This window comes from Aquarana catesbeiana, linkage group LG11 (assembly GCF_042186555.1).
Source record: "Aquarana catesbeiana isolate 2022-GZ linkage group LG11, ASM4218655v1, whole genome shotgun sequence".
Classification (NCBI taxonomy): Eukaryota; Metazoa; Chordata; class Amphibia; order Anura; family Ranidae; genus Aquarana; species Aquarana catesbeiana.
Window position 1 is genome coordinate 11,983,164 of NC_133334.1, and position 26,787 is coordinate 12,009,950.

The following is a 26,787-nucleotide window of genomic DNA, read 5'->3' on the forward strand; positions in this document are numbered from 1 at the left end:
TTTACTGAGGAGTGGCTTCCATCTGTCCACTCTACCATACAGGCCTAATTGGTGGAGTACTGCAGAGATGGTTGTTCTCCTGGAAGGTTCTCCTCTCTCCACAGAGAAACACAGGAGCTCTGTCAGAGTGACCATCGGGTTCTTGGTCATCTCCCTGACTAAGGCCCTTCTCCCCTGATCACTTAGTTTGGCCTGGCGGCCCGCTCTAGGCAGAGTCCTGGTGGTTCCAAACTTATTCTTTTTACAGATGATGGAGGCCACTGTGCTCAATGAGACCTTCAATGCTGCAGAAATGTTTCTCTACCCTTTGGAGGTCTACAGACATTTCCTTGGACTTCATGGCTTGGTTTGTGCTCTGACATGCACTGTTACCTGTGGGACCTTCTATAGTCAGGTGTGTGCCTTTCCAAATCATGTCCAACCACCTGAATTTACCCCAGGTGGACTCCAATCAAGTTGTAGAAATATCTCAAGCATGATCAGTGGAAACAGGATGTGATACTTATGTACATGGGAGGAGCCTGTTTTTATTTTTAATAAATTTGCAAAGATTTCAAACAAACTTTTTTCATGTTGTCATTATGGGGTATTGTTTGTAGAATTTTGAGGAAAATAATGAATTGAATACATTTTGGGATAAGGCTGTAACATAACAAAATGTGAAAAAAGTGAAGCACTGTGAATACTTTCTGGATGCACTGTACAGTGTATACCTTGTATTAATGAGGAAGACATGGCCCAGTAGTTAGGCATAACTGTGAAGAAATTTATAAACAATCACACTGAATATTGATGGATTTCCTTAATAAGATATAATGTTCATAGCTCAGATGTGATATAGTCAGAAGGTATAAGCTGGCAAAATCCCCATTAAAGCAGAACTTTACCCATAACAACTTGATAAAAAATAATGTTCTTTAGCAAGAAGCATACATTCAATATTAATGATTATGCTACCAAAATTTGTGTGTGCTGTAAATTGCCTCCAGCATTGCTCTTCTTGCTGGAGGCGGCCATGTTGCTGAAGCCAAGAGCCCCTGAGCAGCAGTAAATATGTAGTCTGTCAGCAGATCGGCCTCTACAAATTTGGTGCAGTGCCTAATAATAGAGAGCAACTGAGCATGTGCAGAGAGGGGTGAGACAGTGTATTATTGGATTTTAAACAGTATAGACACTTATTTTTAATGTTCTGCATATCTATATTGTACCAGAAAAAGGGTCCAGCCTGAAGTCATCTAACAGAACTTCATTTTCTGACTAAAGTTCCACTTTAATCTAATTTATATCTCCCTTTTGATACCCTTCTGCTCTATATTGTTTCTTTACTCTTTCAGAAACTTACCTATTGTAAAATATTTCCACATAAAGCTCCCAAAAGGACTGAACAGTATAAAAGGAACATTATATGCACAATGAAATGTAAAATTAAACCACATTGACAGACCTATAAAAGAAAAGCACAATAGATGTAATATTAGTCACTCCCCAATATACTGACTACACACTTATTGCTGCATTTACACAACATTTATTATACTTCAGTCACACATCTTAAACCGATCACACATTGATGATCCGATCATTCTGGGTGATTTGGGTTCCTTTTCTGTATTTTAGTTTTTCTAGCCGGTCCCAGATTTCCAGGAGCAGCAAGGAATTGTGACCATTATTTATTCTATTGATGATTCGGTCATCACTTGTGTCTCCATGGTTGTCCATTTCTATCCTACAGATGTCTACACTGTGGGAAGAGTTTTCTTCTTCAAGTTTATTTGATTAAAAAAAAGATTTTTACTCTCGACCTCCAGATACGGCCACCTCAGGTAAGGTTACATGAGATACTAAGAAAACAAGATGTAAACCTTGTTATGGCTCCTGGTGACAACCAATGCTGAGAGATCCTGAAGTTGAGAACAAACACTGGGAAGTTGTAATGAACAAAAAACATTACTTTTGTACTTGTGAATTGTGCAATTTGTGAATCTACCAAACAAAATTGATCCCGCCTTTACAAAACTTCACACGGAAAATGAAAAATGTTAGGTGCATACTGTACTTTTTACCAAAGAATCCGAGGTTTTCTTGCAGTAAACTGAAAATTGTATTGTGGGAGGGCCCTATATTTGGGGGAATAGGATTCTCTTTAGTGGGGGGAGAATAGTACAGCAGTAGGAGAGACATAAACACTACCAAGTGCTGCTCAAAGCTCCACTGAGTTTAAACCCAGAGCTTTCCATCATTATGGGGTACTATCTTCCAAATGGTCCATTTGGTTTGACAATACCAGGGGGGGGGGGCGTGGCTTGGGAGAAGCTGAAGCTGATTTGTCATATCATCTGACCGGGTGGTCTGCAGGTGTGCTCTACCTTGTTCCCCTTTGGCAGCAGGAGGGGGAGATACAAAAGTCTGTTGAATTTTGTGGCTGGGAGGAGTGGTAGCCATGACTAACTAACACAACATCCTCAGGTGGTGGAGGTTATGGGGAATGGAGTATTTTTATTATTTAGCAGCTACTAATGATGTTGGTTGGTGGAGTGAATGGGGATGGTGGTGTCTGTGTGTATTCTGTGATATCAGGAATGGGTAGAAAACCACTGGGCGCTCTTTTGATTTTCTATATATTCTGGAGATTCTTTATATGCTTCAAAATAGTTTTATTTTCTTATGGTATAAATCTGTACTTATGACATATGTCATCTTCTGTATTTTTTTATGATATTATGTACTGTAAATACCTTAATAAATACCATAGTTTGTAAACCCAAAAAATAATGGATAGCAGAAATCTAAGGCTTATCCAGTCCTTATTACTTGTAGTCAAGTGTTGTGCACTTTTGGTTTAAAATACTATTGGCTACACTAAACAGTCTTTCAAAAAGAATAAAAGATAGGAGCGCATCTGTTTGGAAAATTGAGTGAACTGTGGAGCACTGGTTCAGCCTACAGAAACAATCTATGCAAGTTATCAGCTATGGATTTATTGACCGTGTAGCCATTGAGATTAGCTATGGCCACCCCTCTCTGTCTATTGTCTATAACACTATGCTGCAGTGCTCTGCAACATTAACAGGTATCAGTCAGTGGTGGCTGGGGAAGTTTTAGGATGGGGGGCGCCAGACCCCGTCCTTCCTTTTTGACCCCTCCCGCTTCCCATAAGCCCCACCTCTTATATAATCCACCCACTCCATCCCCTGTATTCCACCCATAGTGTCAGGAGTATACAGCTCAGCACAACAGGACAAAGTATACAGCACAGCCTCACAGATCAGGGTACATGGCACAGCCTCACAGATCAGGGTATATAGCACAGCCTCACAGATTAGGGTATATAGCTTAGCATTACAGATCAGGGTATATAGCTCAGCCTCACAGATCAGGGTATGCACGTATACATCATCTGTCCTGTATACAGCTAGCTATATACACCCACCTTCCTTCCTGTATATAAAGACCTTCCTCCATCATCACTGACTGCAGATATACATCATCTGTCCTGTATACAGCTATGTATACAGTAACAGGACATGCTGGTGGGTTATTTGGATCCTGTCTAAATTGGCCCTAGTATGTGTATGAATGTGTGTTAGGCACCTTAGGCTGTAAGCTCCTTGATGGTAGGGACTGATGTGAATGTACAATGTATATGTAAAGCGCTGTGTAAATTGACTGCGCTATATAAGTACCTGAAATAAAATAAATAAAGTAATAATGATCAGGGGTTTTCCTAGGTGGGAAAAAGACCAGGGGCTTCAGCCCGGAGGTAAAGCGGGGGGGTGGGAGTGAGGTAGGGTGGTTGGGGGGTGGGCTTGGGGAGGGTAATAGGCTCACTTGCTTTACACTGATCTACCTGACACATACAATGACCTATCTAACACATACACTGACCTACCTGACATACATGACTGACCTGACTGATATACATGACTGACCTACCTGACATACATGACTGACCTAACTGACATACATGACTGACATACATGACTGACCTATCTGACATACACAGATTGTTACTGCTCAGTGCTCAGCTTTACCTGTAGTGTCGGAGTACACTCATCCAGGCCCCGGCATTCACCACCACACAGACAGCCCTGTAGGCACCAGGCAGCCAGAGCCAGTATAGAAGAGCCGCCCGCCCATTTACACAGAGCGAGCGGCTCAGTGGGGATCCCCCAGTGCCCAGCACGGCCCTAGCGTTATTCCTGCCTCCTCCTGGACCCAGCAGCGCCGATGATGGACGTCACACGTCCAGCTGTCTCGGCATTGGACGAGTGTGACATCCGTCATAGGAGCCAGGTCCCGGAGGCGGGACTTTTTGTACGTCACTTGGCCACACTGGCGGGACATTGTTTCCTGTTGCCGCGGCTCAGGGCTAATAATGCATTTAGGAATTTTGAGACCTGGGGCTTTTTGGTGATACACTCGGGGCTCCAGCCTCCATCAGCCCCCCTCCCGACGCCACTGATAATGATGTATATCTGCAGTCAGTGATGATGGAGGATGGTCTCTATATACAGGAAGGAAGAAGGTGGGTGTGTATTAGACATGTGCACACTGAAATACATGTATTTTGTTTTGGAATTTCGTTTTCGTCCAAAAAATAAATTTATTTAGTTACTCCCGAAATATGTTTTTATTTATTTAGTTTTGTTAAAAAAATGCATTTGTCTGAAAATCCAAAATAATTAAGGTCGAATCTGTCATTGAAGGCTTATGGTGTCTGTCGAATGTTCTAAGAAGATTCGACAGAGCAGCTAAACTGTACGATGCCGCAGTCGTACATTTCCGGTCGAATGTTCCGCCTACAAGCTATAGTAGAATTCTAATGTTGTATGACACTAGTAATAATTATATTTATTAATTATTATTACTAGTCAACCAATAGGGATGAGCTTCGAGTTCGAGTCGAACTCATGTTCGACTCGAACATTGGCTGTTCGCAAGTTCGCCGAACAGCGAACAATTTGGGGTTTTCGCGGCAAATTCGAATGCCGCGGAACACCCTTTAAAAGTCTATGGGAGAAATCAAAAGTGCTAATTTTAAAGGCTAATATGCAAGTTATTGTCATAAAAAGTGTTTGGGGACCCAGGTCCTGCCCCAGGGGACATGGATCAATGCAAAAAAAAGTTTTAAAAACGGCCGTTTTTTCAGGAGCAGTGATTTTAATAATGCTTAAAGTCAAACAATAAAAGTGTAATATCCCTTTAAATTTCGTACCTGGGGGGTGTCTATAGTATGCCTGTAAAGGGGCGCATGTTTCCTGTGTTTAGAACAGTCTGACAGCAAAATGACATTTTGAAGGAAAAAACTCATTTAAAACTACCCGCGGCTATTGCATTGCCGACAATACACATAGCAGTTCATTGATAAAAACGGCATGGGAATTCCCCAAAGGGGAACCCCGAACCAAAATTAAAAAAAAAAAATGACGTGGGAGTCCCCCTAAATTCCATACCAGGCCCTTCAGGTCTGATATGGATATTAAGGGGAACCCCGGCCAAAATAGAAAAAAAAAAATGACGTGGGGTTCCCCCTAAATTCCATACCAGACCCTTCAGGTCTGGTATGGATTTTAAGGGGAACCCCGCGCCAAAAAAAAAAAAAACGGCATGGGGTCCCCCCAAAAATCCATACCAGACCCTTATCCGATCACGCAACCTGGCAGGCCGCAGGAAAAGAGGGGGGGACGAGAGTGCGGCCCCCCCCTCCTGAACCGTACCAGGCCACATGCCCTCAACATTGGGAGGGTGCTTTGGGGTAGCCCCCCAAAACACCTTGTCCCCATGTTGATGAGGACAAGGGCCTCATCCCCACAACCCTGGCCGGTGGTTATGGGGGTCTGCGGGCGGGGGGCTTATCGGAATCTGGAAGCCCCCTTTAACAAGGGGACCCCCAGATCCCGGCCCCCCCCTGTGTGAAATGGTAAGGGGGAACAAAAGTACCCCTACCATTTCACTAAAAAACTGTCAAAAATGTTAAAAATGACAAGAGACAGTTTTTGACAATTCCTTTATTTAAATACTTCTTCTTTCTTCTATCTTCCTTCATCTTCTGGTTCTTCTGGTTCTTCTGGCTCTTCTGGTTCTTCCTCCGGCGTTCTCGTCCAGCATCTCCTCCGCGGCGTCTTCTATCTTCTTCTCCTCGGGCCGCTCCACACCCATGGCATGGGGGGAGGCTCCCGCTCTTCTCTTCATCTTCTTCATCTTCTTCTTTTCTTCTTTTCTTCTCTTCTTCTCTTCTTCTCTTCTTCTCTTCTTCTCTTCTTCATTTTCTTCTCCGGGCCGCTCCGCACCATGCTGGCATGGAGGGAGGCTCCCGCTGTGTGACGGCGCTCCTCGTCTGACAGTTCTTAAATAACGGGGGGCGGGGCCACCCGGTGACCCCGCCCCCCTCTGACGCACGGTGACTTGACGGGACTTCCCTGTGATGTCACGGGGAATGCCACAGGGAAGTCCCATCATGTCCCGTGCGTCAGAGGGGGGCGAGGTCACCGGGTGGCCCCGCCCCCCGTTATTTAAGAACTGTCAGACGAGGAGCGCCGTCACACAGCGGGAGCCCTTCTCCATGCCAGCATGGTGCGGAGCGGGCCGGAGAAGAAAATGAAGAAGAGAAGAAGAGAAGAAGAGAAGAAATGAAGAAGAGAAGAAGATGAAGAAGATGAAGAGAAGAGCGGGAGCCTCCCCCCATGCCATGGGTGCGGAGCGGCCCGAGGAGAAGAAGATAGAAGACGCCGCGGAGGAGATGCTGGACGAGAACGCCGGAGGAAGAACCAGAAGAGCCAGAAGAACCAGAAGATGAAGGAAGATAGAAGAAAGAAGAAGTAAAGGAATTGTCAAAAACTGTCTCTTGTCATTTTTAACATTTTTGACAGTTTTTTAGTGAAATAGTAGGGGTAAGTACCCCCTTACCATTTCACACAGGGGGGGGGGCGGGATCTGGGGGTCCCCTTGTTAAAGGGGGCTTCCAGATTCCGATAAGCCCCCCGCCCGCAGACCCCCACAACCACCGGCCAGGGTTGTGGGGATGAGGCCCTTGTCCTCATCAACATGGGGACAAGGTGTTTTGGGGGGCTACCCCAAAGCACCCTCCCAATGTTGAGGGCATGTGGCCTGGTACGGTTCAGGAGGGGGGGGCCGCACTCTCGTCCCCCCCTCTTTTCCTGCGGCCTGCCAGGTTGCGTGCTCGGATAAGGGTCTGGTATGGATTTTTGGGGGGACCCCACGCCGTTTTTTTTTTTTTTTTGGCGCGGGGTTCCCCTTAAAATCCATACCAGACCTGAAGGGTCTGGTATGGAATTTAGGGGGAACCCCACGTCATTTTTTTTTTTAAATTTTGGCCGGGGTTCCCCTTAATATCCATACCAGACCTGAAGGGCCTGGTATGGAATTTAGGGGGACTCCCACGTCATTTTTTTTTTTTAATTTTGGTTCGGGGTTCCCCTTTGGGGAATTCCCATGCCGTTTTTATCAATGAACTTCTATGTGTATTGTCGGCAATGCAATAGCCGCGGGTAGTTTTAAATGGCTTTTTTCCTTCAAAATGTAATTTTGCTGTCAGACTGTTCTAAACACAGGAAACATGCGCCCCTTTACAGGCATACTATAGACATCCCCCAGCTACGAAATTTAAAGGGATATTACACTTTTATTGTTTGACTTTAAGCATTATTAAAATCACTGCTCCTGAAAAAACGGCCGTTTTTAAAAATTTTTTTTGCATTGATCCATGTCCCCTGGGGCAGGACCCAGGTCCCCAAACACTTTTTATGACAATAACTTGCATATTAGCCTTTAAAATTAGCACTTTTGATTATTCATGTTCGTGTCCCATAGACTTTAATGGTGTTCGCGTGTTCGAACGAACTTTTTTCCTGTTCGCATGTTCTGGTGCGAACCGAACAGGGGGGTGTTCGGCTCATCCCTATCAACCAACATTAGAATTCTTCTATAGCCTATGGGCAGGGCATTTGACCATAAATGTCCACTTGCGGTGACTGCTTCGTCCAATCTTCATGTCGAATCTTTTCTCTCTATGTCGAATAATCTTGGACTAATAGAGTTAGGTGAGGCACATTGGACCTTTTTCGCTAATGTTTCTATAATGTCAAATCTTTTCTCTCTATGTAGAATCTTTTCTCTCTATGTAGAATAATCTTGAACTAATAGAGCTAAGGTTAGGCACATTCGACCACAGGTTTGATGGACACAGATCACTATTGTCAGCCTCATGTTGAATCTCCTATCTATATCGAACTGTTGTCGCAACAAAAATGAAAATAAAGCATTTGTTTATGTCGGATCTTTCGGTTTTTGGATTTTGCACGTTCGTTATCGTTTGTTAAAACAATATTGAAAATACACGAAATTCGGACGAAAATGCATTTGGACAAAAACGAATGCACATGTCTAGTGTGTATAGCTGTATACATTACAGGACAGATGTACTCACAATTTGTGATTATTATGTAGTGTAACGTAGTCAGTACATGGCATGGCAGAAATCCCTAAAATCATGTATTGCAAAGCAGCCAGCGAGACATGATGTGGCCCCACTCACTGACACTGTCTGACACCCTGATGCTCCAGTCATTGTATAATACAACCATCATCGTCATCCCCATATTATACACCATCATCACTATCCTTATCCCTACATTATACACCCATCATCATCATCATCATCATACTCCTCATCATTGTATAATACACCCATCATCATCATCCCCATATTATACACCATCATCACTATCCTTATCCCCATATTATACACCCGTCATCATCATCATCATCATACTCCTCATCATTGTATAATACACCCATCATCGTCATCCCCATATTATACACCATCATCACTATCCTTATCCCCACATTATACACCCGTCATCATCATCATCATACTTCTCATCATTGTATAATACACCCATCATCATCATCCCCATATTATACACCATCATCACTACCCTTATTCCCATATTATACACCCATTATCATCATCATCATCATACTCCTTGTCGTCATGAAACCCATATTATACACTCATCATCACCATCCTCATCCTTGTATAATACACCCATCATCATCCTCATCCTTGTATAATACACACATCCTCATCATTCTAGAATACACCCGTCATCATCATCCTCATCCTTGTATTACACCCGGGTTCAACAAACAGTTGAATTCCAAAATAGTGGATGCTTCTAATCTAGAAGCATGGAGCACCAGCCCTGGTTTTATGAGATGATCCTTCTCCTTTAGCCCGGGTTCACACTGATGCGAACCAGTGCGATTCCAGGGCCAGTTCCCGCATCGCATCTCTCCCGCAGGCATTTCACACTGCCCTCTGCGAACCGCGGCGGATGTCATTACAATGTTAATGAAACCCCCAGGACGGTTCAGAGATCGCAGTGTGAACTGTTGATAATCAATATATATATATATATATATATATATATATATATATATATATATATGCTTATGTATGTAATCATTTTCAACATTTGTTAGCGCTGCTCCCCTTCCTTTATTAAGCCTTATTATAGGCTTCCGTATAGGTAAAAATCATACATGTGAAGTTTACTTCCACTTTAATAAACAATAACAGTCTAATGTGGCATCATAAAAAAAAAGAAAAAAAAAAAAAAACATGCTATTAGACTTCCTGCAAAGTGTTGATGTCAAATTCAGCTCTGCTGTCTTGTGCTGTATAGTATTATACTATATATAGTATTGGTTGATAAATGGCTTACATTGTCTACAAACTTTGGACTTATCAGGACAGCGAAAAACTTACCACCAGAATTCACCATTAAGGGTATTAAAAAATAAACCAAAAGTCTTGGTAACATAGAGAGGACCTTATATTCCCATTCTATAAAAGAAAAGCACAATAAATGTCATTTTATTTCTGCATGTCTGGAAATTCTTCCCAAATAACACTGACTATAAACCGATATCTACAATGTTTCTTTAACTTTTACCAGCTACACATCTGAAACTGGCCAACTGTGAGGATCGGATTGTATAACTCTCTAAAATCCAAAAAAATTTCATATTTATCGCAAAGTGTATGGACACACTTGTTATAAAGTGCAATGTAATATATAAACATAAATAACAATATATTTCAGGAAAGGATAAGAGCTGGAAATAATTTGTACAGCTACCTAAATAAATAGCATTGTGTGATGTTATCTCACAATCATTAGCATTCAGAGATCACAAACTCCTTCAGAACAGAGCCATTGGCATTGAATGTAATGGACATGTGGCCATTTTATTGTGATGCCACCACTACAGTTCAAAGGGCCTGCCACTTAGAAAGGGACCTGACATTTTAGGAATGACTGGTCACAAAGCATTTATGTAAAATGTCAGACATATTTTCAGCTAGGGATATCCATATTGTACCAAAAAAGAAAGGTTTCCGTCTTCAAGTAAGAGGGCCCCTGCCCTAGGGTCTATACCAGCGGTGGTCAACTTACTTGATGTAGGACATCAAGCAAATACTATTATGTGAATGTAATGCTACAGAATGTAGTACAGTGCCTTGCAAAAGTATTCACCCCCTTGGCGTTTTACCTATTTTGTTACATTACAGCCTTTAGTTCAATGGGTTTTTTTAAATCTGAATTATATATGATGGATCAGAACACAATAGTCTAAGTTGGTGAAGTAAATTAGAAAAATATATACATAAAACTATTTTTCAGAAATAAAAAAATGATAATTGGCATGTAAGTATGTATTCACCCCCTTTGTTATGAAGCCCATAAAAAGCTCTGATGCAACCAATTACCTTCAGAAATCACATAATTAGTGAAATTATGTCCACCTGTGTGCAATCTAAGTGTTACATGATCTGTCATTACATATACACACCTTTTTGAAAGGCCCAGAGGCTGAAACACCTAAGCAAGCACTGCCACGAAGACCAAGGAACTCTCCAAACAAGTAAGGGACAATGTTGTTGAGAAGTACAAGTCAGGTTTAGGTTATAAAAAAAAATCCAAATCTTTGATGATCCCTAGGAGCACTATCAAATCTATCATAACCAAATGGAAAGAACATGGCACAACAGCAAACCTGCCAAGAGACGGGCGCACACCAAAACTCATGGACCGGGCAAGGAGGACATTAATCAGAGAGGAGCACAGAGACCTAAGGTAACCCTGGAGGAGCTGCAGAGTTCCACAGCAGAGACTGGAGTATCTGTACATAGGACGACAATAAGCCGTACGCTCCATAGAGTTGGGCTTTATGGCAGAGTGGCCAGAAGAAAGCCATTACTTTCAGCAAAAAACAAAATGGCACGTTTTTAGTTTGCGAAAAGGCATGTGGGAAACTCCCAAAATGAATGGAGGAAGGTTCTCTGATCTGATGAGACTAAAATTTTACTTTTTGGCCATCAAAGAAAACGCTATGTCTGGCGCAAACCCAACACATCACATCACCTAAAGAACACCATCCCCACTGTGACCAAATGGTAGTGGCAGCATCATACTGTGGGGATGTTTTTCAGCAGTTGGGACTGGGAAACTGGTCAGAGTTGAGGGAAAGATGGATGGTGCTAAATACAGGGATATTCTTGAGCAAAACCTGTACCACTCTGTCGGTGATTTGAGGCTACGACAGAGGTTCACCTTCCAGCAGGACAATGACCCCAAACACACTGCTAAAGCAACACTTGAGTGGTTTATACAAAATGGAAAGAGACGACCAGGCTGCACACCCCAAAAGTATACAATTTCCCTGGGGTTTTTTAAGCAGCGAAAACTTTATGAGAAATATGATTAGTTAAAAAAATCTTTTATTCAAGCAAAGAATGAATTCAATAATACAATTAAAATATAAATTGTGGTTAGCGACACAAACTACAAAATAGACCGTCATCAATAGCAAACAATGCACCGAGGAAACCATAATTTATCAATTACATTGTGACATTACTATCCACATGAATAACCCCAATGCATTTTGACCCTTTCATTTCTAGTCTTCTTCAGGGGGATTTTTAATTCTAGGAAATATTTTAGATAATTTGAATTATATGGACAACATTGTTAACATTTTGCAGTATACAAAACATCATTGGACATTTCATAGTGTTCAAAAGTACATTTCCAGCTGTGTGGTAATATATTTACCATTGCGGAGATGGAAAGATGAGAATGTATCGCACAACCAGGATTGCTAAAAACAACTGCATTAAATGGTCCAAAAACGTCTGCATGTCCCCTCCGCACCCTCCAGGAGAGTCCACAGTCCACAAGGCTTACAAAGAACCACGCTTTTGGACCTAGAGAGGAGGATATGGGGCGAGACACCTGCAGTTTGGTATTGAGAAATCTCAATAAGTTATCAGCAAGTATTCTATAAGTATACAGTACTACTATCTGACCATAGACTGGTCGGTACTCAATCAAATATTAGAATTATATGGACTGATATTACCCATTTGTTTAATTTTATAGTATGTTTATTTATATGGTTTATTTTTAGATTAATTTGTATTACCATTCGTATGATAAGATAAGAAGTGATGATGTTACCTGATTAGTTTAAAAGTGATTGTGCAATGTGGTGAGGTAATGTGTATGAAGATGAATGGGTAATAAAAACTAATGTGGTGATGGCATTCAAATGATATGTGAAAAAACAAAAATGCTAGTGAGTGCAAAAGTGTGTGCAAAGCACAAATTGGTGAACGTTATTACCTTTGCTAATAAGAGGAGTTCCGTATTGGGTGAACATAAATGAGATCTGTAGTGCCAGACAAAAAAAAGATGTATGGCACGAATAACAAGTGTTCAAAGTGTTAAGGGTGAGACCATATCTGCACTGAGTTCAAATATGTTGGTTGATTTATAAAGAGCCTGAATAGTGAGGAATATAAATAGTTGGTCAGTGTGATACAAATAACAGCCAGTCTAAAGTATCCAAAAGTTGCACTTACTAAAAGCTGCAATCCTTCCTGTGTGTTAACGGCATTCCAGAGGTCACCTCAGGATCCTCTGGAAACTGTAGATTTAAATAGTATTTAAATTATGTATCCATTGATGGTAGGTGTTAATCTCCTCCCCAAACTCCTCCCCATTTACACAGTCCCTGCCGCCATGATTGCGGTGTCCATGTGGCCCCCTCGCACGATGCCTCTGATCATCTGGTGGCAATCAAGGGACAGTGCCGGCACAAAGAATGCTCCCTCCAGTGGCCAAAGGGGCAAGGTCCAACTGTGGAGAACCACAAAGGGTTTGTGTCTCCCCACCGTGCTGGGAAGCCAAGATGGAAAAGGGGGGACATACACCCAGGGCCGCAGAGAGAGACATAGCGGAACAATGGGATGTTCACCATGAAGCAAACATGTATTAAACAGAACGTACAAAAATGAATAAGTATTCATTTGTCTTATACGACCATGTATTCTTGTCAAATTTGTTTATTGATTTTGAAAATATAAACATTGGTACAATTAACAAAATATTTATTACATTAAATGGTAGCTTTAGTTGAATTTACATATCAGATCTTAGTATTTCTTGTAGTTACAAGCAATGAAAGACTTAAATAGGCTATATGTTTTAGAAAGACTAATAGGGCGTACACACGGTCGGACTTTGTTCGGACATTCCGACAACAAAATCCTAGGATTTTTTCCGACGGATGTTGGCTCAAACTTGTTTTGCCTACACACTGTCGCACAAAGTTGTCGGAATTTCCTATCGACAACCACGCGGTCACGTACACCACGTACGACGAGACTAGAAAAGGCCGGTTCAGAACCAAGTGCGGCACCCTTTGGGCTCCTTTTGCTAATCTCGTGTTAGTAAAAGTTTGGTGAGAGACGATTCGCGCTTTTTCAGACTCGTGGCTTTCAGATCGTTTTCTGCCGTTCAGTTTGTGCTTGTGGGTTTGTATCTGCTCTTCAGTGCGTGCAGTCAGTTCGTATCGGAGTTTTCTGTGTGATCTTGCCTGCTCGTTGCTGTTTTTTAGGTCGCTCTTCACAGGCCTTGCTGTTCTTCAGTGCGTTCTGTTACTTCGTTCTGAGCAGCCGACCGTTTTCTAGCCATGTTTCGTATGCGTACTCCTCGTAGAGTTCGTGCTGTGCGGGGGCTTGGTGTTGGGGTCCTGACCTTGACACAAGTCCAGTCCATGAACAGGGTGAGGAGGAGTTCATGGACCAAGAATTGGTTGCTTCAGCGTGACCAGTTCTGTCATATGCCTTTGCTCCGTGAGAATAATCCTGATGATTTCAGGAACTTTCTCAGGAAGACGGACCCCGTGTTTCACCGTTTGTTGGCTTCGCTGACCCCCTATATTAGCAGGCAGGATACCTGCATGAGGCAAGCCATCACTCCGGAGCAGAGGTTGGTCGCTACCTTGCGGTATTTGGCCACAGGGAGAAGCCTGCAGGACCTCAAGTTCTCGACAGGCATCTCCCCCCAGGCTCTGGGGATCATTATCCCAGAGACCTGTTCTGCCATCATCCAGGTCCTGCAGAAGGAGTATATGAAGGTAAGATTTTTATCCTTTTATATCACATTTTATTGTATTGAATGTTTGCTAATATATTGTATTTCTTTCCTCATTCCCTAATTACCATGCTTGTAATATGCTGTGAATGTCCCCTTTGTCCTCATGCATGCTGGATTTTTATGTAATTATTATTTTATGTCCTTCATACATATTTGCCCTTCAATAACCTCTCCAGCATGGTGTCTCCTGCCCCTATATTCACCTCATGTAGTCACTTAACAATGTATTTTATCAGCTCTATAGTAGTGCTTTACCCCAAACACTCCCTAAAATGTTTGGAAATGTTATTTTTTATTTAAATTCAGGCAGAGTGCCAGAGGCTTTTTTTTGTGGTGTCCCCAAATTTTTTGTAACCCTCCCTCCCCCCAACTGCTAAGTCAGCTGATCCCAATTCTCTATCCTCAATCATCTATCTGCTGACTTTGCCAAACCCATACACACTATACCCACCTCTTTACTGGTCAGATTTATGGATGAATTCCCCAAAGCATGTAGTGCAAGGGCCTGCCTGTATACTTTCCAATGGTACTGTTTAAAGTTTTTGTATCCTATTATTATCTTGATAGGTAATAGCAGAATGTCCAAATGTGCTCAAATGTGTACAGTGTGTATTTATATCTTTGTATTATGACACTTCTTACCTGTCCAGTGGTCTGCCAATAGTGTAACTAAGGAGGGGCTGTTCCAAGTAATACCCTGTATTTAGGCATTCATCTCTCAATGAAGTGAAGAGGGTTACCTGTCCAAGAGTTCCCCCCCCTATAATGTTAGAAATGGCCCATGAGGGGGGGGGGGGGAATATGATAGGTGTACCTTATACTTTGTTGTTGTTAAATTCCCCTTAATAAATGCTATCTGGAGGTTGCCCCATAATGTTTGTGTATAATCTGCTTGCCATGTTTCTGTGAAAAAAATAGTAATGTTTATTGTTTTTTCCTCAACAGTTTCCTTCAACGAAACAGGAATGGCAGACTGTGGCCTCCCACTTGGCCCAGCGGTGGGACTTTCCTAACTGCGGAGGGACAATTGATGGGAAACACGTCCACATTGTCCCACCACCTAACTTGGGGTCATGCTATTATAATTACAAGGGGTTTAATAGTATAGTGATGTTGGCGGTGGTGTCGGCTAATTACGACTTCTTGTATGTGGACGTGGGGAAGAATGGCCGGATGTCCGATGGTGGAGTCATCACCCAGACGGAGTTCTACAGGCGTCTCCAGAATGGCAGCTTGGACTTGCCACCTCCAGAGGACAATGTTGAAGGTCTCCCATTTGTGTTCGTTGCTGATGAAGCATTTGCGCTGGGGGACCACCTGATGCGGCCATTCCCGATGAGGATCCTCACCCCGGAACAGAGGGTTTTTAATTACCGGCTGGCCAGAGCCCGAAGAGTGGTGGAGAACTCATTTGGAATCCTGGCCAGCCGGTTCCGATTATTTCTGACACCCATCCATATGGCGGAGTATAAACTGAACCATATAATACTTGCCTGCTGTGTTCTCCATAATTTTTTAAGAAAACATTCAGCCAACTATGCTGGCTCAGTTGGGCCTGAGGCCGGAATCCCAAATCCATCAACACTGACGGCGCTTGAAAGTGGCCGTCCTGGCTTGCCCTCCCTGAGTGCCCGTGATGTCCGGTTACAATACCTGGAGTTCTTTGCGGGTAGGGGGGCTATCAATATGCCAGACAATCTGTGAAACCTTTTTCAAATAAAAAACAACCAAAAGAAATTCTTTGTGGACATTTACTGCTTGTGTTTGTTTTAGCTGACCCTGACAGAAATGTGTTGAGTACAGAAAATGTCGTGATTGGGTAACCTTATAAAAAACAGTGTTGGCTGGTACTTCCTAAATGCAAAAACACATTTCACTACAAGTGCATTTGCAACTGCACTGAACCTGCACTTGTAGTGCAAAGTGTATTTGCCCTTAGGAAATAACCCCCATTTTTGCATAAAACAGCAATTACATCACCCCAAAAGTGTTGTAGTGTTGAGACAATAATCCACACATTCTTGAGTAAGCCACTTTTTTATACCTGCACAATCACATGTGCATTTACGAAAGGTTTTTAAAACAAACCAACATGTTTGTTGTATAACAATTTTTGCAGTAGCATTATCAAAAATCGAAATATCAATTTCAGATAAAACAGGCCTGTGTAAAACCAACAAGAAAGCCAAAAAACTTGAACTTACAAAGTTCACATATGGTAAAACCTGAAGGCTATATCAGACATCAGTATTTAGGAACTGGGTTTGATATAGCGTTCAGATGGGTGGAAATCACCCCTGGAAAAGCCAAATTTGGAAGATGCACACCAATTTACGAATGTCAACATGTGCTATCTGCCATCAGGGGGGATCAAGGGACGTGTTTTGGGGGAGCAAGCCCTTCCTCAACGCGACTTTATAATTCAGGAAGGGGTTGCACCCCCAAAACGCGTCCATTGATCTCCCGTGATGGCAGATAGCACATGTTGGCACACTGTGTGCATCCTCCAAATTTGGCTTTTCTAAACATTTAAAAAATTTTTAGAAGATTGGACCACAATAAAACAGGTGATTTTGTGGGGTTTAAATTCGCCCCAAAACATCAATGATGTTGTTATTTTTTTTAATAACATCACTGATTTGTTGCTGTATGTTGTGCAATTCGAGATTACACCCCATGATCTCCCCGATCAGTATCTGGGCACTTTCAGATGTGAAACGTTCTCTATCCCTCACATCACGATCACCTAAAAAGAGATAAAGAACAAAAAAAAAGGTCTCAAAAATCTGCCACCATCCATCTCTTTTACCTGAGCCTGTGGTCGCAGACACTCACCTGTTGTGGTGCCAATCTCCACCACATCTTCTTCTTCCTCCTGCTCAGCTTCTTGTGTTGGTGGTATTTCACCTTCTTCCATAGGTGGGGGGTCTGTGTTCTCCTGGGATGAGGGGTGTCCTCCGAGTCTTTTCTCCCCTATGTAAAACAAAAATGGTATACTTAGCACACAGATATTTGATGGCAGAACTAGAAATAGGAAACATTGCTTGGAAGTGGGGTACAATTGTCTATTTTAGCCGAGTTCCAAGATGTATATTTTTTATTGCCCTTTGTCAAGCTGCAATACTTTACCTGTTTGGTACAAGCTTCACAGACGTAGCCCCCCCTATAGTATACACTGGAGCACCTGTGTGCCCCCCCTAATAAAAATGGTGTTCTTGTGTCCCACACTAGTGCTCCAGTGTCCAGATGTGAAAACAGCTGCTCAGTGTCCTCTCCTTACACACAATCTAGTTGGCATTTCATTCTAGTAACAAACCCATCTACACAAACAAATATTTGGCATCCAAGTAGGCCCCAAAAAATGTGTGAAAATGCATATGGCCTAAACAATGGTGTTCTAGAGGCCGAAAGAAAAATGTTTGATACGAACGAATAATGGGCCCATGAACATTAAAGTTGCCCTTTTAAATGTTACAATTAATAAAAGCATATGGAGCAGAACGAACGGAATAAAGACAGAAAGAATAGGAACACAGCACAACTACTTACTTTTTTGCAGCACTCTCCGGATCTTTCGGTACTGCTCTGGCTCTCTCAACTTCAGGTCCGACCACCGCTTCCTGAGCTGATCTTTAGATCTTTGGACCCCGAAATTCCTGTGAAGGCTTTTGATCACTTTAGCAATGATTTTTGCCTTTCGGATGTTGGGGTGGGGGTAAGGCCCATATTTTCCATCATAGTCGGACTTCCTCATGATGTCGACCATCTCCAACATCTCCCCAAAGGACATATTTGTGGCCTTAAAACGTCTCCTTCTGGATCGGGACGTGCCTGGATCCGGGCTTTCCTCCTTCTCCTCCTCGTTGCTAGAATTAGCATGCACCTGCTGTAACTCGGCCATCATGCTCTTCACCCACTGCGCCAAACGAAAAGGGGCGGGGAATAGACTAGAAAGAACGTCAGGGGCGGGCGGAGTTACACGCATGCGCAGTGTGTATAAAGCGTAACACGCGTGCGTATTACGTACGATCTGTGAGCGGAGGAAGGAGCATTGGACGCACCAATCGTAAGAACAAAGGTAAGAGACAAACTTGTGCCTATACTGCTTCTAGATTGAGGCCTATATTGTAACAAGATTAGGAGAGTTTTGTCTGACATTAGGCTTTGTCTTGTGTTGTGTCTTGCAGTGAACATGGATATCTTAATGAAAGATAATGACTTCATGTCAGTATTCGTAGAGATGCTAAGTGAGCTGCCCTGTCTGTGGGAGATTACCCACTCCCATTTCAAGAACCAAGCAAAGAGGAAGGCAGCACTGGAGCAATTGTGTGAAATTGTGAAGCAGGTGATCCCCACGGCAGACATCACTTATTTAAAGATCTTCATTGGTGGCCTGAGGAGCACATATCTGAGGGAGCGCAAGAAAGTCCTGGATTCACAGAGATCCGGAGCAGCAGATGACATCTATGTCCCCAGGATGTTGTACTACGACAGGCTGCACTTTCTGGCAGGCCAGACTGAACCCAGGCCATCCCTCTCCAGTCTTTCTTCCACGCTTCCTTCCTCCCCGGCTGAGGCTTCTGACGCCCAACCTGGGCCTTCCAGGCCACATGTGGAGGAGCCCAGATTGAGCCAGGTATAGCATTCCTCTAAAGATTTCTGCTTGTCCAATCAATGATGTTAACTAGATGTTAGTTGGGAGTAGTAATTTAGGATTGTGATTGATGAAGCAAAAACTAAAACCATGTCCCTTTTTCATACACAGGGAAGTCTCAGCCAGGAGGTGGCTGGGCCAAGCCGGCTGGCTGATCTGCAGGTCCCTCCACCCCCCCCTGAAAAGAGAAAGTGGCAGTAGGAGGAGTACCCTAGAGGAGGCTGCTATAGCATTCTTTTGGAGGGCTACAGAGGTCCTGGGAGCACCCCACACCATGGAGGAGAACATTGCTGCCTTCATAGCCTATAAAATGCAGAGGATGGAGGAGGGCCAAAAAGTCTTGTGTGAGGCCCTCATATCGGAGGCTCTGGAGAAAGGTATGAGGGGCCAAATTACACCTCAGACACACCTTCCCACTAAAAAAACACAAATAAAACTTTGTGAGAAGTGTGTGTGAATATGAGCAGCAAAACGACTTAATTCTTGTCACATTATAAAGAAGAAGAGAGTGCGCTGTATTAAACCATTTTTAACATTGCAGCGTGACGAAAGTGCTGTATCCATTGCGAACGCTAAGTTTACCAGAACGAGCTGTCCCGTCTCGGAATTTCTTCTGAGCATGCGTGGCACTTTGTGCGTTGGAACAGGCCACACACGGTCGGAATTGACGCGATCGGATTTTGTTGTCGGAAAATTTTATCTCCTGCTCTCCAACTTTGTGTGTCGGAAAATCCGATGGAAAATGTCCGATGGCACCCACACACGGTCGGAATTTCCGACAACACGCTCCAATCGGACATTGTCCATCGGAAAATCCGACCGTGTGTACGGGGCATTAGGTGTTACAATCAATTTTAACAATTATATAATCAAGAGCAACAAAAAAATAGATTATGAACGTATCATCACATAGTGGTCACGCGGATACGGAATAGGTCATACGTGCCACGTCTAATATCAATTAGTTTGGGAAAACAAGAGAGTGTGGGCAGACACCAAGTCTTTATAGGCACAATAAGAATAATAGATCATTAAAAATATTATTTTTATTTCAAAAATATTGTGTTAAAAAAGGGGGAGGGAAGACAAGACATAAAAGATAGGTATAGCATACACAGTTAACAGATTATGCACTCCATACACAATAAGTAGGTTGGTATAGAAGGGACAACGGAACTACAGAACCAACAAGAGAAAGACACAACTTATTGATCTATATAGTTACAATACATATCGTTGAACCAAACGTTATGTGATGGTGGCAATCAGATTCTGTATAAGCTCATAAGCTCGACATGTTACGCGCTATTATGCGCTTCTTCAGGAGCACAGAGTAAGGAAACTGTAATGAATGATATAGTGTTGTCAGAATTTCCAAAACATTTTTATATGTGTATATATATATATATATATATATATATATATATATATATATATATATATATAAATCACATATGAGACAAAAGGTAATAAATGGAGGCTGTTTAAAAGAAACATCAGGGGAGCATCATTCCCGCAATAGTCAGGCGGAGAAAAGGCAATGTGGGGACGAATGTAACATGGTACAAATCTATAATAAGAAGATAAGGAGGGTAGGGAGATATGATATAGACTAGATAAAGGGTATGGTAGGGGGGGGGGAAGGGGAGGAGGGGGGGGGAAGAGGGGGAGGGGAGGGAAGGGAGAGAAGGGAAGGGAAAAAAGGAAAAAAAGGGGGGGGCAGGGAGGGAACAGGGGGAAGGGGTAGGGGGAAGGAAAAGGGGGGAAAAAGGGATGACAGTGGGGTGGGGGAGGGACAAAAGGGAGGAGGGGAAGGGATAGAGAGGGGGGAAACGGGAGGGAGAGGGAAAACTCAGGGTGATATGGAAAAAGAAAAAAGAAAGAGAAGAAGAGGAAGGGGGGGGGGGTTTGTCGATTATCAGATAGTATGTAAATAATATGTATTGTAATTCCCAGTATATCATATTAATTAGAGGTAGTCGACATATTAGGAAATATCTTATTTAGGTAGAAATGCACTTACCCTAGTCAATGTAGTGACTGTACTTTAAATAAGGGGGGGAGATAAAAAGCAAAACCACAGCAGTCTCCTTAGTAGATAAAGGTAATTCCCAGCATTTTGTTGGATAGAGCGGGGGGAGAGAAAAAAAATTAAAAAAAAAATTGCTGTCGATCAAATAACAGCCTTGTAGATTTCATCAAAGTGTGTAGACGCTATAGTTCCATAAGAGGCTATGCGATACAACCCCCAATTTTGCTGAATCTGTTAGATAGTTAAAGAGTTATAATATGAGACAGAGCCTGGGCTAAATTGAATTAGAAGGAGATGTTGGGAGTATAAGCTTACCTAGTCATAGCGCCTGTAAATCCTAAAAAACAGGAGTTGGTGGTGGAGCGTCAGACAACCATCTCACCACAGGTATTGATTTGTAAAGAAAGTACAAGGAGAGATGCCATTCAGGCGTCTCTTGTACACCCGCCCCGCCTGTAGTCACCAATCGGCGTAGCCCACGTGACGTCATTCAGGCCGGCCGCTAGCGCGTACTGCGCATGTCCCAATCCCCGACGCACAGCACTCAGCTGACAGGGCGTCGGGGAGAGAGATGGCAGTCGCGTCCAGGTATCCGAGCAACCAGACGGACCTGCTGCGCAGACTCCTCAACCCCCAGGCGGACCAAGCATCCAACCGTGCAGGGAGGGAAGGAGAAAGAGGCGGTGACGTCCCAGCATCCCAACCGATTAGGGAAACAGGGAGGACCACCGCCAGGAACTCGTCCCTCAATGTCGGCCAATAGATGACCGTCCACAGTGGGGGAAGGGGAGAGAGGTGGAAAGTGCAGCCATGGCCACGTCAAGGTAGCAGTCAAGGAATACCTACCGCGCCATCATCTACAGACATAAGTCATAGCAGATGTGGCGCTGGGCGGCCGCACATTGCCCCTGGTGGCCCCACTAGAATAGTGCAGAAGGAGGATAAGCCCATAATGATCAAACAGCCTCCATATAATAAATCTGAATGTGAGATAAAAGTAAAAATAAACATAAGAAATTTTGTATACATATAGATATGGGTATAAAGAAGCCGGCAATAAAGGATCATAACAACAATTGAGTAAAGGGGAAGGAGAGAAAAAAAAAAAATATCAATAACAATATCAAGGTATGGAAAATGAAAATGCATTAAATTTAAGTTGGTACTTATAAAGGGTGTACCAATTGATGAACATTGGTACTTATAGAGAGTGTACAAGTTGATAAAGAGCAACAAAAAATAAAAAAGTTGTTAAACTTTTAACTTTGAGTAATATGTAATAAAGAAATAATATTAATTACTACGAGATTCAGTTATTTATAATAGGACATTAGAACTTACTATCTATTGTTGTATTATAATTGAACATTATAAAAGTGAGATGTTTTGCTACCATTTCGTTATGTAAAAATAAATAGGAGAAGACAGGATAGAATAAGGAGAAAAGAAAAAGAATTAAAGGAAAGTAAAGATAAGAAGGAAAAAAAAAAAGTCTGGATTAGTAGAGGTTTCCGGGGATTTCTTAGTAACAATATGTACATAGTATCTTTTTATCAGTTATTCAAAACAAAGTTATATAGTTACCAAGGTCTTAGTAAAGAAGTGTCAAAATTAGGAGAAAGAAAGTGGGTCACCCAAGGACTCCAAATTTTCTCAAATTTAAGTATGTTATCATTGGATATGGCATCTGTTTTCGAGAGGATCATGGCCTGATGTATTCTATTCATAGTTTCAGAAAGCATTAATGATGAGAGGACTTCCACGCTTTGGCGATTGTCTGCTTTGTGGCTGTGGTAATTTGTAGAAGGAGTTTAAATTGTGTATAGGAGATTTGGGTAGGCTTTAAATTTAGAAGCGCAATTTGCGGATCTGGTATGATAGTCTTCTCGAATATATTAGAGAGCATTAGGAATATTTCTTTCCAATAATTTTTTGCTATATGGCAATCCCAAAAGATATGAAAATGCATTCCTAGATCACCACAGCCGTGAAAGCAAAGTGGAGAGTATTGTGGAACATATTTCACGATCCTAACAGGGACCAGATACCAAGGCATAAGCACTTTATAGTTTGCCTCTAAGGCTTCTACATTATGAGAAGATATTTTGGTATTGGCCCAGACTTTATCCCATTTGGATGAGTCCATATGAAAACCAAGATCATCCTCCCATTTTTCCACATAGGAGGGTGTTTTTGTATCAGGCAAAGCATTCAGGTGACTATACAAAATTGACATTAGCCCCTTTGAGTGGGGGTCATTTTTACAAATACATTCAAAATGCGTTATGTCACATAGATGATCTCTACCTTGTATAAATGGCATAAAAAAAAAATTTGATCTGTAGATAACGAAAGAGTTCTGAATCTGGAAATTGATTGGTTTCACATATTTCAGGAGATCGGATCACAGTCGATTGACTCAATCGCTACCCAGAGGGGGATCTCCTGTTTCGTGTGATATTTAGGAATATGTGCTATTTGTGCTGCATGGAAATAATCAGTAAAATTAGGGAAATCTAATCCTCCTTTAAGTTTAGAAAGATAAAGAGTGTGGGTAGGTAAGCGAGATTTTAAGTAGCTCCATATGAATGCTTGTATTTTACGTTGTAGGTTCCTAAGGAAGTATGCCGGAATAGGAATGGGTAATGCACGAAAGAGATATAACATTTTAGGTAATACAGTCATTTTTATTACTTTTATTTTACCAATCCATGATATTGGCAAAGAGGACCATTGTTTAACCTCCCTGGCGGTATGATTATTTCGGATTTTAGGTGCTGAAAGCGGTACAATTATTTTGCATGGAAATTTGGCGTTTTATATTGTAGGTCTGTAATTCTTAACAATAACACACTTAAATCTGTCCAAACAAGAGTCTAGTAGATATCCCGGGTATGATAAAGTTTGAAACACAAAAACATAAATTATAATATAATAAATAAAAATAAATAATTAAAAAAATAAAAATAAAATAATAATAAAATAAATTTCCCCACGATTCACTATCGCTCAATTCTGCAAGTGTTCTAATTTACTATCGCAGTTTTCTAGCTGGTCTAAAACCATTTTTGACGTAAAGGGACACTTTTTGGTTGCTATGGACAATCTCCAGTTTCCAGCCAGAAAGAACAGTATATATAATATAGAACTGCATGCAGGGCATTGGACAAAGCACTGGGGACAAAAGGGATGTGAAATAATTTCATACAGTACTGTATGTGTTATGATTTTTACAGCTTTTTGAATTTGCCGCCAGGCTCCACCCCCGTGCGTCACGACGCTCGCAGGGAACGGAGCCTGGCAAGGAGAGGCTTCGGGCAGAGGACGGAGCCCACGGACACTGCGGGGGACATCGCAGGATCCCGGGGACAAGGTAAGTAACACCGCACCAGGATCCTGCAATGCGATCCCGAGTGTGGCTCGGGGTTACCGCTAATGGGACTGAATTTTAACCCCGAGCCACACTCGGGAAAACCGCCAGGGGGGCTACGAGAATTAGTAATTTTTCATAGTAGTGGAGGATAGTTAGCAGAGAAGATATCAGATAGATTGGGGGTAAGAGTAATACCTAGATATGTGAGGTGAGATGTTGACTATGTAAAAGGGCGAGATGTTTGAGTTTGTTGTAGTGTTTGCGGGGGTAAAGAGACATTTAAAGCTGTTGATTTTTGTGAATTTATAATTAGTCCAGAAATTTGGGCAAAGTGATCTAGTTTGCTTATAAGATTGGGAGCAGAAATATGAGGGGAAGATATAAAAATTAATATATCGTCAGCAAATAGACATAATTTATGTTGAAGACCTGCTAAATCTATGCCCTTGAATGAGGGGTCTGGGCAAGAGGTTCAACGAGTAAGGCAAATAAAAGTGGGGAGAGAGGACAACCCTGACGTGTTCCTCTATTTATGTCAAACATGTCTGATTTGTATCCTGCATATTTAACATATGCCTTGGGATTATTATAAAGTGAAGTGACCCAGCTTAGAAAATGAGGGCCAAAGCCCCATTTTTGTAGAGTAAAAATGTAAGTAGGGCCACGTCACTGTATCAAATGCTTCTTTGATATCTAATGACAGGAGACACAGAGGTATTCGCCTTGTTTTAGCTGCTTGAATCAATAATGATGAACTACGGACATTATCTGCTGTTTGTCGTAAAGGGATGAAACCTACTTGATCTTTGCTTATTAATGAACCAATTATATTATAAAGACGAGACGCCATTACTTTTGCTAGTAGTTTTATATCTAGGTTTAATAAGGATATAGGTCTAAAGTTAGATGAGTCATCAGACTGAGGTTTAGGGATCATTGAAATTATTGCTGTTAAAGTTTCCGGTCGGAAGGATTGTTTGTTAAGTAGGGAGTTAAATGCTTTTGTCAGCATAGGGGTAAGAATATGGGAACATTTTTTATAGTAGAGGGCTGAGAATCCGTCAGGGCCTGGTCGTTTAAGGGATTTAATTGCTATTTCGATTTCTATAGGTTCAATAGGACTTTCAAGGTTATCGTATTGAACTTGAGAAATGGTTGGAAGTTTTTACTTGTGAAAAAAATGATTCTGCTGAGGATTGGTCGAAGGATCCTTCTTTTTTGTATAAAGAAGTAAGATGTTTATGAAAGATGTGTAATATCTTTACTGGGTTACTAGTGTATTTATCATGGGGTATTTTTAGGCGAATTGGCTTCAAGGGGTTATTTAATTTTTGAAGCGCACGTGCAAGAAGGGTACCAGGTTTATTAGCTTTAAAGTAGAATTTATGTTTAGATTTACGTATTGTTTTGTCCACCGATTCTGATAGGAATAGGTCAAGATTTAAACTTGCCTTATCAAGTTGTGCTTTTGACACTGGAGTAGGGTTTGATTGGAAATTTGTGTGGCAGTCATTGAATTCTTTTTCTAGTTTTTGTTGTAGTTGTTGTTTTTCTTTTTTAAGGTATGATGCTTGTCGTAAACAGATCCCTCTAAGAACAGGTTTATGGGCTTCCCACAATGTCAGTGGGGATATATCAGGAGTATCATTGTATCCCATATATTCTTTTATTGCTGATTCTAAGTCAGATGAATGTGATGGGTGTGTGAGAATTGAATCGTTTATGTGTCATGTGGGGTCTTGAGCTTTTGGGATTAAAGAAATAAAGGTTGAAATTATCGCACAATGATCTGTCCAAGTATAAGGTTTAATATAAGAGTTGATAAATTCTGGTGACATACTTATAGATATTAGGATGTGGTCAATACGGGAAAAAGATTTATGTGGGTGGGAGTAAAAAGAGAATTGACGTTATGAAGAATTTATTTCACACCAGGAATCTAGCAGTGAATGTTGTTGAAGAAGTCTTTGAAACATACAAGATTGAGAGCTGGATATGGTTGGAGTTGGGGATTTATCTAGATAGGGGTATAGAACTTGATTTGAATCACCACATATCAAAAGTGTACCCATTTTATGCAAATCTTTTATTAGGTGCATAATAGGAAACAATTGTGAGTGGGATATCACATAGGTGTCCCAAAAGTATGAGATAGCGGCCTTCTGGATCTTTGATCTCTGTTATGAGAGTGTTGGAA

General features: G+C 41.8%; 1 protein-coding gene across 2 annotated transcripts in view; it reads right to left on the reverse strand.

The window, feature by feature from the left end:
- LOC141111843 (uncharacterized) overlaps nt 1–26,787 on the reverse strand; it is a 320,382-nt gene that overhangs the window by 39,785 nt on the left and 253,810 nt on the right. For both annotated transcript variants that reach the window (XM_073604002.1, XM_073604000.1), the window contains one exon: nt 9,791–9,868. In XM_073604002.1, the coding sequence (XP_073460103.1) occupies nt 9,791–9,868 (78 nt within the window). The remainder of the gene's footprint in view (nt 1–9,790; nt 9,869–26,787) is intronic.